The sequence below is a fragment of the Pogona vitticeps genome, chromosome 1 (assembly GCF_051106095.1).
Source record: "Pogona vitticeps strain Pit_001003342236 chromosome 1, PviZW2.1, whole genome shotgun sequence".
NCBI lineage: Eukaryota > Metazoa > Chordata > Lepidosauria > Squamata > Agamidae > Pogona > Pogona vitticeps.
Window position 1 is genome coordinate 179,837,077 of NC_135783.1, and position 12,385 is coordinate 179,849,461.

The 12,385-nt window shown below is 39.0% G+C and overlaps 1 protein-coding gene across 1 annotated transcript in view; it reads right to left on the reverse strand.

Moving 5' to 3' along the window:
- Positions 1-12,385, reverse strand: part of NRP2 (neuropilin 2) — a 249,724-nt gene that overhangs the window by 6,859 nt on the left and 230,480 nt on the right. The window contains exon 16 of the mRNA XM_020780758.3: positions 10,299-10,367. Coding sequence (XP_020636417.3) covers positions 10,299-10,367 — 69 coding nt within the window. The remainder of the gene's footprint in view (positions 1-10,298; positions 10,368-12,385) is intronic.

Here is a 12,385-nt window from a genome sequence, read left to right on the forward strand (position 1 = left end):
AGAAGGTGGGAGGAGGAAGGTGGGTACATTGAATATGCAGAAGGAGGAGGATGGGAGTGTCCTGGAAGCGGAAATGCAGTGTACTTAACCCGGGTCACTGGACCACCCACAGAGGCTGCAGGCGCCTGTAGATGAGCGGGGAGTCTGGAGAACACCTGCACTGCAGGGAGAACATGTAATTGTGACACTGACTCAAGTATAAGCTGAGGGAGGTGCTTTTTCAGCAAAAAAATTGTGTTGAAAAACTAGGCTTATACTGAAGTATATACAGTAAATTTTTTCACATGGTGCCAATTATTTTTCTTACTACCTTGTGCTATATTCTCTTTGAGGAGAATGTGCTTCAGGTTACTGTATTCAGAATTGCTATAAATAAATTTGTTATTACGGGACATTTTCCCAGTTCTTCGATTTTCTCTTCTTTAACTACTGGGATTCTCTGACAGCATGACTGTCATATATAACTGCATCAATAGATGCTTCCTTCCAGTAAGAGATAAGGATCCCTGTAGTAACAGCAATAGTGTAGCGATATTACATTGCTTGGCCTTTGGGGCAGGGGTTAGTGATATATATATATATCCCAGTGGTCCATAAAAAAAAGTAATGTGGCTGGTGAGATCTAGCTATGCTTGAGAAATCTAATGTTTGAAAATCCCAGTTCCACCCAGTCAAATTCACACCCAGGAGTAATATAATGGAATTTTCTTTTGGATTTCACAATTCTCCAAATTTCACAATCAACATATCTTTTTTTAAAAATGCATATTTTAGGGTAAAATGCTTTTCAGTTGTATGCTTTGAAACAAAGGAATTAGAAATGTACATTTTGTGAGAAAATACTGTCAAAAATGTTTCTTCCAGTATGATTTTGTGAAGAATTTGAAAATCTGAGTATTAGTTTGGCAATGGGATGAAACGGATATACCAATGAATAAATGAGAACTCGCATAAAGACAAAGTAGACTGCAAGGGTGCTGTGATGACACAGACAGAAAATAGCTATTTTTGCCTAATCTCCTGAGACTCAACCCCAAAAACCTTAAAGGGGAATTATTTTAACTGTTTAAGATATGGGTTCATTGATTAGACTCATTTTTGGAAGCAAAAAACTGCATGCAAAATTGGGTGATGCTGGCTGTCCTATTGTGGGGAAGAAGTCCGTGAAAGGGCCTCAGTACGACTTGGATCCAATATATGAAGTAAATGAACAAATAAAACCATTCTGGCACGAATGGGCTGCTGATATTAATCTTCTTCAAACAGAGATTAGAGATCTGTTGAAGAAACTATCAGGGCTAGCAAATGCTGCTAATCAAGCTGTGGAGCTGGGGATTGATTGAACACCAACAGTTTATAAATGCTCTGACAAGCTTCATGGCAGATCTGAGGCCTGAACTGAGTTCCTGGAAAACAAAGGGATATACAGTACTCTAATTTGAGAGTGAGAGGAGCGCATTCTCCAGTATCTGGAACTGACTTGAATACTTTAACTCTCCAACTGTTTACTGAATTGTGTCCTAAAATGACTATTTCAAAGGAAGATTTTAATTCGGTGCACAGAATTTTCCCCTCCTTCAGTAAAAGGAAGCAGGAAGCCTGGTGACATAGTGGTCAGTTTTGCAAGGGAGCACAGGAAAGATGCCATATTAGCAGCTCTTAAAGACAATAACAATACATTGTGTTCCAGAAAGGAAACATACAGCTTTATGAAGCTCTTTGTCCCTTAACTTTGCAATGCTGCAAAATATACTAGCCATTCACAAACCTCTTACTTGAAAAAGGAATAACACAGAGATGGGGGCATCCAACAAAACTGATTATTAACTGGGATGGAAAAAGAATCATTCTCAATTCAACTTCTGAGGCATGAGATTACCTATTCTTCTTCCCTATAAAAATTCACACGATGCCAGAAAAGAAATCTTTTGGATCATTGCAGCTACCTCCTATGGAGTGGCAAGGAAAAAGAAAAGCCAGACGCAAACATGTCCACCCCAAACAGCAATGAGTGGTTGTTAATTCTGTGATAATTATATCTAATTAGAATTTTAGCTAATGATCAGAGTTAAGTGCTTCTGACTCTGTTCTCCTCTGCATATTTTGCCAATAATGGCCTAACAAGGTTAACTGGTGTTGCCGGTGGTAGACAAAGGGAATGAGTGTGACTGTCGTCCCACCTACATTCCCCCAGGTTTTGCCCTCTTGTTGCTGCTGTCCTTTGGGTGACAGCCTGGAACCTTTGGCCATGGTTAATGTGCACAATTTTTTCCCAATGGTACAGGTTCTATTGCATGTTTTGAGCCGCAGGTTCTTCATAATCACATGGAGTAGTTATTGCCTTCTCCCCACAGATACATTTCCAGTATGAAGGAGAATCAAAAGGCCCAAATGGCAGGTTCCTCTTGGTAAAGGAATTTATTAGAAACATCAGATTAACAGTGGGATCCATATGTAGTCCAAACACACAGTGGATTTCTTTCCCTTGAGATAATATCGTCAAAACAATTTGTCTAAAAGGAGGCGAACTCTTGCTTGGGGATGACCTTAATTTAACTGCAAAGCTGTAATAAACAGTAACACCAATAAAGCTCCACATTGCGCTCCACTGCAACAACTCTTCAGGGAATTCAATTTGACGGATACCTGGAGAGAACAACATCCAGGTGAGAAGGACTACTCTTACATTTACAAACATCATAGATCCTATTCAAGGATAGATTTACTGGTTTCCAATGTATGGAAAGTATATCTCAGGATGGCATAAACTAGATCCCTAACTGCTTCTGATCGCACACCACTCCAAGCAACACTTCGTCTTTCCGTGCCACGACCTAAGCCCTTCTCATGGTCCTTGAACCCAGCTTTACAATGCAGAAAAGGAACTACAGAAAACATTTAAAGTGATAATTGTGAACTATATTAAAGAAAGCAATGCACAAGAAGTGCCTATCACTACGCCATGGGATCCTTCGAAGGCTACAATATGGGGCATAAGTATTGCTGATTCTTGCCACCTAAAAAAGAGTATCACAAGCCACTAGAAATTGACTTCTTTTTGAGATAAAATGTCTGGGAACTCTGCATAAGAGGGAGGGAAAATCCAAACAACTGTGAGAATTAGTTCGTAAAAGGTCTCAGCTTCAAACATTAGAGATAAATAGGATATCAAAATAATTGTAGTATGTTAACAAAAAATATAATGAATTTGGCAACAAAAAAATCCAAACTGCTTGCTAATTATATACGGGAAAAACAGGTTAAACATCAAATAGCACCTATCAAATACAACAAAGAGGAAATTTATGACTAGCTAAAATGAATAATCTTTTAAAAGAATTTTTAAGTTCATTGGACACCACATCAAGCCTTAATGAAACTAAAATTAACAATTTGCTAGCCAAAGCAAATTTTAAAAAAATCACTGAAGACCATAATCTTCCTGTATAAATCAATTGCACCTGAGGAGTAACAGAAATCAAATTTAAACCACACAAGGCACTTGGTTCAGATTGCTTTGGTGGATGTTTCTATAAAATGTTTGAAGAGCAACTGTCACCTTTGGTCCTTAAATTGTATACAGTGGTGGCCTGCTTAACGATTACCCCACTTGATGACAAATCCGCTTCACGACGACATTTTGCGATTGCAAAATGATGTTTTAATGGGCTTTTTTCGCTTACCGATGATCAGTTCCCTGCTTCGGGAAACTATTCTTCGCATTACGACGATCAAAACAGCTGATCGTCAGGTTTTCAAAATGGCCGCCGGCTGCTCAAAATGGCTCCCCACTGTTTTTAGGAGGCATTGTTCGCTGCACAGGCACCTGAAAATGGCCGCCCTATGGACGAGTAGGTATTTTGCCCATTGGAATGCATTGAATGGTTTTCAATGCGTTTCAATGGGCTTTTTTATTTCGCTTGACGAGGATTTCGCTCTACAGCGATTTTGCTGGAACGGATTATCCTCGTCAAGCAAGGCACCACTGTAACTCCATTATCAATGGTTATCTAACACCCCACTCCTGGATGTAAGCCAGAATAATACTAATCAACAAATCAAATAAAGATCCCACAAAAGTCCATTCATATCATCAAATTACATTACTCAATGTAATGCCAAATCATTCACAGATATACTGGGGGAACTTGCCACAACATTTATTGAAGAGGATCACATGGCATCCTAAAACAAAAACAAATCTCTGATCCAATCAGAAGACTGTTCAACATGGTATATCATAATTTTTAAAAAAGAAAGAAACAATACATACACCATTACATTGTTCGATGTCACTAAAGCTTTGAACAGCTTGCAATGGCATTTCATTTGGCAAATATGTGAAGCTATGGAAATATTATTTATTTACAGTATTTTTTAAATAGGGGATCCTTTCTTAAGAATATTGCATACATTGCATGAGAAAATCAAACCATCGTGAGAAGTAATAACATGAATAACATGGACTTGGATCTTATAAATATCACTAGAGGTAATAAACAAGGCTGCTCATTTTCTCCTATACTTTTTGCATTTTCAGTTGAACCTTTTAGCTTTCAGGAGGGTTCCAAATATCCAGGGAGTCTTTAGTGAACGGCAAAAATGTGTGATAAGCATCTTTGCAGATGACATTGCCATTACAAGGTCTAAATCAGACAGTTCACTCCCAAACATTTTAAAAATTCTTGGAGAGTTTGGTTAAAGTTTAGCCCTTGCAGACCTTAAGCTTCTGGTACTTAACATGTCTTCCCTGATAGTCAACATTTAACGGACTTAACTGGTATACCCACAACTAGCTCCTCAACAAAATACTTAGGCGTCATGGTTCCCTCTCATTTGACTAAAGTTAATACCTTAAACTAAAAAACCAGTGTTATATCTTGTTAAACAAAAACTCATATAATGGCAAAAATCGACTCTGTCATCACTACGTTGCATAACAGCAGTTAATAAGTCAATTCTGCCTTGGTTAAGTTATGTCTTCTAAGTTCTGCCTACAGCGATATCAGATGTGGCCTTTAAATGATGGCAGACTGTATGTATGAATTTTATTCATAGCTCCAAGAAATCATGATTATTTCATGCATCGGATTTCCATAACAAAAAACCCGGAGGAGTGTGGGTCCCAGATTTTAATGTCTATTATAGCGTATTCCAGATAAAACAAATATTTCGTATACTTGTCCGCTCCCAACCTCCCACATGCTACTTACTGCTGGAAATAAAATCTCAGGATCTGGAAAAATGGCAAAGGCTTTTATTCCTCTCTCTAAAATGTAATTCCATACTCTTGATAATCTTATCACGTTCCTTAGGAAGGTGATAGAAATTTGGAAGAACTGACAGCAAGATTTTTGTTCTGCTCCATCCCCATTGCCCTTCCCTTCCTTAGCCATCCTTTATTTTCTGATGTTGACAAATGGACTCAATTCATATGTTGGAAAAACTGTGATTTATATCAATAAAGAGATTTGTATAATAGTTATGTTCCCAAATCATGGGTGCAACTGTTAAATTGAGCAAGTACTTTCTCACCCTCCTGGTTTCAAATATTCCAGGTTGTTCATTTTTCTTCCCTTCAAGTAGTGAAAGCACAAGCCACTGACTAGACAACTAACTGCATTTGAAACTTTGCTACAGGTCTCAGTAAATAATCCAGAAGGGTTCAAAATTTTATGAAATACTACCAGTTACACTCCCCCTAAAAGACCAGGTTTGCAATTTCGGTATTTTCAGCGGGACAATGAATCTCTGCTGTGACCAGAAGCACCTTTTTCCAATTTACTGTAGTTGGATTGCTCACTTGCATCCCTATCGGGGCAGGAGATCCCTGACAACACAGGTCTATGCATTGGTAATCTCAAGAATGTGTAATGTTCTCTATCTGGGACTGCCTTTGAAGATGGTATGGAAATTCCCAGACTAATTTCTGTCATGAGTAAATCTAACAATATCTCCCTGATCCTGGCTCACTTACACTGTCTCTCTGTTAATTTCATGCCAGATTCAAGATGCTGGTTTTCACATACAAAGCCTTTAATAGTTTGGGATCTCAACATCTGTTGGAGCATCTTACTCAAAGAACAGCTATCCATTTCACCCAGTCCTTCCAGGCTTCACTACCGAGGGTGGCCACATCAAGAGAGGTGAGAAGAATATCGACTAGTAAGTAGGCCTTCTGCTGGTCCTGTCCCAGTGGAATTGTCTCCCATTGGAGGTAACCCATTGCCCCCCTCCAAATTTTCGGGAAACTGGTGAAAGCCGACCCATATAAAGAGACTCTTAATAACATACACCCCTGTTAATTCACTACCTGTAATCTATGTACTATATTACATGCCACAATATGGTTTGCCTGATTTGGATTTGGATATGTTTTTCATTGTATTTGTTGTGGAGTAGAAGTTGGTGGGATTAATATTCTTTTATTTTATGTTCTTGTGTAAACCACCCAGAATAGGGGCTTTCACTAAGTTGGGTAATATAGAAATAAAATAAAATAAAATAAATTGAATCCCTCTATGGTGTAAACCTGCCAACCCAGCAGTTCAAAAGTATGTAAAAATGCAAGTAGATTAATAGGTACCACTTCAGTGGGGAGGTAGCGGCATTCCGTGTCTAGTCCTGCTGGCCAAGTACTCACGGAAAGTGTCTACAGACAAACACTGGCTCTATGGCCTAGAAACAGAGATAAGCAACGCCCCCTAGAATCGGACATGACTGTACAATTGTCAAGGGGAACCATTACCTTTACCTATGGCTGTAAAGGTGTGATTAGTCAAAGCTATGGATTTTCCAACAGTGATGTATGGAAGTGAGAGCTGGACTATAAAGAAGGCTGACTGCCGAAGAATTGATGCTTTTGAATTGTGGTGCTGGAGAAGACTCTTGAGAGTGTCCTGGACTGCAAGGAGAACAAATCTATCCATTCTGAAGGAAATCAACCCTGAGTGCTCACTGGAAGGACAGATCCTGAAGCTGAGGCTCCAATACTTTGGCCATCTCATGAGAAGACTCCCTGGAAAAGACCCTGATGTTGGGAAAGTGTGAAGGCAAGAGAAGGGGACTACAGAGGATGGGATGGTTGGACAGTGTCATCGAAGCAACCAACATAAATTTAACCCAACGCAGTGGATGACAGGAGGGCCTGGCACACTCTGGTACATGGGGTCATGAAGAGTCGGACACGACTAAACGACTAACAACAACAACATGGCTGTAAATTAGGTCCCAAAATGGATTGCGAAAGCAGTTCGGGGATGATCAAATCTGATATAAAATGGCAGACTCTATGGAACAAGGTGCCTCTCAGATCAATCCTCTCCAAATTTAAGGACCATTCTATTAACCTTCTGTACAGGTGGTATTTTACACCACTCCTGTCAAATTATGTTCAAGTCAGGTCACTTCAGTCTGTTAGAGGAAATGTGGGAATGTTTGTATATAGATTCATGACCTCCTATCCAGTTGTTGCGATCCAGAGTTTTTACAGAAATACAATTAATCACAAGGCAAAAAAGATATAAGATTACCAGATCTAGCTTTCTGTCCTTATTTACAGGCTATAATTAGCAGCTAATTCATAAACAATTGATTATATTTTTCTGTATGGCAGCACGTTTGTAATTTGTCTTTAGGTGCATGGAGAAACTGAACATGGCATATTGCCCTAATAGTAACATTAACACACCAGTTCAAATTACTTAAACAACCACACTCCCAAGATGATTTTTTTCAACACACAATTTCTTTTAATTTTTGTAATGTTAGTAAGAATAAGATTTATTTTTCACCAGCCTCCCACATCAATCTTTAGTGTGATATAGGCGGGGTACAAATAAAATAAATAAATAAATATTCTAATCTGTTGCAGATTACAATGATGTAAAGATCCTATGTCAGATTGTGCATTTCTAGTGAAAGATTTGTACTATTATTTTGTTGTTGCTTTTCTGTTCTTTCATATAAAGATTCAAAAAAAAGAAAAAGAAAAGAAAAAGAAAATTTCAAAGCTCAGATGGTAGAATTTTCTAACACAAGAGTGTTAGGGCAGCTGCCATAAAAAAATCTTCCATAGTACTTATTGAGTGGCATATTGTACATTGGCATAGGTGTGACATTGTCTACTTATATTTTGCCTGGAAAAGAGGAATTGCGCATTGTGAAATTACAGCTGTGATGTACGAACATCTGTTCAGTTTTCTGCTCAAGAGCTATCTATTGATGGGCAACTATAAGGTTCTTGCTTTCCAATTTTAGAGTTCATTACCTTTAAGCTATTGCATTAACCAGCCCTTCGAGCAGAGGTCTGTATTCTGTAAGGTGACAATCTAAGTACTTCTAATGTTAAATTTCTTTAATTTGTTTTCTTCCATTAATACCATTTTCTTCACTCCTCCTCTAAACATAATTTATCTCTTTATTTCTAATACTTCTTAAACCCACTACATACCTTTTAAGGCACTTAAAGAAAAAAAAACAGATGCTAAAAAAACGAGCAAAGACTGTTCCCTCCATGTATAGTGAGACAAAATCTGATTGCTTTCTACTTTATCAGCTTGCTAGTTTGGGTTTCTATTTATGTCTGTGTCCATCAGTGTTGACTAGAGTTGAGCACGAATTGGCACAATGTCAGTTCTAGATGTTTTGTTGGTGACCATGACCCATGCAAATTTTGTTTAAAAAAAAACCCAATTGGTTCATGGTGAGTTTGGTTCAGGCCCACCTCTAAATGAAAGGGGATTTTCTGTGTAGTTCATGGGGCCCAGCATCCACCTTCCTTCTCCCAGGCCTCCTCCTCCTTCTGCCACTCTCCCACTGCCCAGCTAGGTCGGGCAGTAGACTGTGTGAGGGCTACTTCCTGCCCCAATGCTTCCTGAGAGGCTTAGGTTACTGTGTGAAGAGTAGTTCTTTGAGGGTTCCCTACATATCAGTGGTCCCGAACCTTGGGCCTCCAGAGGTTCTTGGACTTCAACTCCCAGAAATCCTGGCCAACACAGGTGGTGGTGAAAGCTTCTGGGAGTTGTAGTCCAAGAACATCTGGAGGCCCAAGGTTAGGGACCACTGCTATACGTAGCCCAATGGACAGCAAAACTACCCTACAAGGGAAGAAAGTAGGCCCCACACAGCCTACTGTCCTACTCAGCTGGGCAGCAGCAGGAGAGGAGAGAGAGGAAGAGGAAGCCCGAAGCGAGTAAGGTAGGTGCTGGGGCACATGAAGGGGGGACGAAGTGAAACAAAAGGCTGACATTTACATAGGTCTTAACAAGCTGTTCTCAGGATGCCAGTCAAATTTAGGGTATAAATTAACTAAATAAGGAAAGAGTGTCACCTGTATCTGTGGTCTTTGAATAGATTCCAGACCATTGGGTTTTCCAGATAATTTAAAAGTGGAAAATTAGTTCGTAAGAGCAACACAATGGTAAGTCACAACTAGAGTAGACCCATTGAATCACTGAGAATCTGATGAGTTAACACTTATGTAAGTTCCATTAATTAATTGGGCTGACTTACTTCTGGATTTCAGCTAGTAAAAGACAAGAATTTCTGACCTTGACCAAACTCTGAATAAAGTTCTAAGATTTTTCATTGGATCTATAGCAAATCTGCTTGTAGTTTATGATGCAGCCTTTGCTGAAGTCCACTCGTGTACTCACCCAGACATCTTAACTCTGGCTTCCAGAAATATATGACTGTAATGGTTACATTACTTCATGTAGCACATTCCATGTATAATGCGTAGACTTTCAATGGACTGCTAGCTAAAGAGGTGCTGGTCCTTGGTAATATGAATGAACCACACCACTGCAAATATCTCTCAGCCATTTTATATACCCCATCCCAAAATTATAGCTTGTGAATGGACTTAGACTGTTTATGTGTACATGTGTTTAATTATTATCAATCTGTGACCTTTTTGATTAATGTTCTTTCTGATTATTGAGTTTAGAGACAGATTTTTCTCCTGGGAATTTATTCTGGAATACGAAGAGATCTCTTAAATTAGACCAAAGGCCCACATCCTTTTAAACTCAGTGAACAGCCAGATATCTGCAGGAAGCACATAAGCCAGACATGAAGGTATTTGCTAACTCCTGACACAGTTTCCCAGGAATTAGTCCTGGCTCTGACTCCAGGGTAGCATAGATGTTGTGATCAGCAGCCAGTGATTGTACATTGTCTATTGTGAAATGTTGAGAAAGGCACTTAAAGCACAATTGCGATTAAAACACTGGAGAATCACCATGTCTCTGTAACGTGTTTGTTATATGTATCAAAGTACAGTATCTCATACTTACCATCTTCAATATCTTCTCCAAAGCCTCCACCATGAATTGAAACATCACTCTCTAATGCTGGAAAATCCACTGTAACGACAAAGACAGGTTTTTCTGTGAAAGTCTGCCTCACAAACCAGCAACTATAGACATTCCTCAGACAACATACAAGCTTAAATAAGCTGGTTTCCCAAGAAACGAGGGCCAGTTTTACTTAATATTTACAAATATACTTAATATTTGTGAACATACATTGGACAGAAGGTGCCCCATAGGAACTCTCCTTTAATTTTTCATAAATGGTCCGTTTTTTGGGAAAATGAGGGCTACAGCCAGATGCAAGTGGGGAAGCCAGGATGAAAGTAGATAATTCTGATTGTAATTGAAATATTGTCTGCAGCATCTTCATAATGGCTATAATTTATTAGTAGCATGATCACAGGTATCATTTTTCTGACTTTCAACAGTCTCCATCATTAGTCACCATTAACAGAACATTCATTTAGGACACTCAGCATTCATTATTTGCCATGCATCTAAGTAGATGCAAAGACCAAATTACCCACTTTCAACTTGGGTTCAAGATGATTTATGAAAGTTGCGTATCAACATTACCTATGAATTAATGTAAAAGTCCAAAATACACTAGTGGGATGTAGGGATAACCATTTTCTAGAATTTATGCAAATTATCTCTTTGACCCAAACCCTTTCTTAAGGAAGCAGTCTCTTTTGGTTCTCTGAAATATATATATATATATATAAAAAATAAGATCCAGAGAATGTTGTGAACGATGTAAGTTCCATCACTGTATGGTTTTCATTTGACATCTCTTTGACAAGTTTTTTTTTAAAAAGGAAGCAATCCAAACTTAAAACATAAACATGTGTATACACAATAAAGGTAGACCTGCATATATAAAAGAAATATTTATATTTTCCATTTCTTCTCTGCTGAATATGTCAGACAGGAAATATTTCCCCCTCTTCCTCGAAATGCCTATGCATCCCTTGTTCTCCCAGTACCTTATGGCTGAAAACTGAGGGCCAAAGGAATACATAATGCTTGTGGTTGGTTCTGGTTATATCAATGAAGAATGAACCCAGTCATGCTGGAATAAGTCAGGTGGCCCGGTTGTAAACGCCAAAAGTGAAGGGGGTTAAAATCTTCCCTCTGTGCCTACTGCTCATCTTCCTACAGCCCTGCGCCCCCCCCCCCCAATGCCTGGCTGAGGGAGAAAAGCTTTAGGAATAGTTAAGCAGGGGCTGTGTTTCACATTCCTTGCCAGATTTCCTTTGTTGTTTAAAATGCTCCCCAACCCCCAGGTTTAGTATATCTAGTTTGGACTTGCATTTTTTCTGTGTCCACTTTAAAAAGTTTAAGATGAAAAGAAACAAATGGTGGCATTTGGTCTGTGATGGCTTTCAAAAGTAGAAGTCCGTCCTTTGCTGATGCTAAAATTCTCCAGTGCTATGCATGCAAATGTGAATAGGGCCCAAAATGGCTGAACCTCCACATCTTCATGACTGAAACTGAGAAATGGAATTTCTGAGAGTTCATCCTCAGTTATTTTGGGTCAGATGCCAAAACAAAAGAGGTCCATAACATAACAGTAAGGGGCTATCAGTGCATGAATATGTGCTTTGTATGGAGAAGATCCCCCGGTATCTAGCCCCTTGCATCTCCAGGGAGGGCTAGAAAATCTGCCCAAACTTCTAGACAGCTGTCATCCTTCGTTCTTGACAAGACTGAGCTGGATGGAACAAGGATTTCACTTAATATAAGACAGCCTCCGGAGTTCATGTTCCTATCATTCTAGAAAAATGTATTCTGCTGTTCAGCGTCTTTCACACAAGTTGAATCACCAAACAAACAACAAACAATCAGCCGACAATTTGTAAGGCCAATGAAGTGAAACATGAATGTGTGCCTGACAAGCATTGCACAAACAAATGCCTCACTAGCAATGGGGTGATATAACATCCAAGAATTACAAGCAATTATTAAAACTACAGATGTACATGCCATGAGAAAAACTAGACATGAATTGCTTGCAGAAATGTATCAGGGGCTCTGCTGGTGGAACATGTGCCAACTAAATATATCTC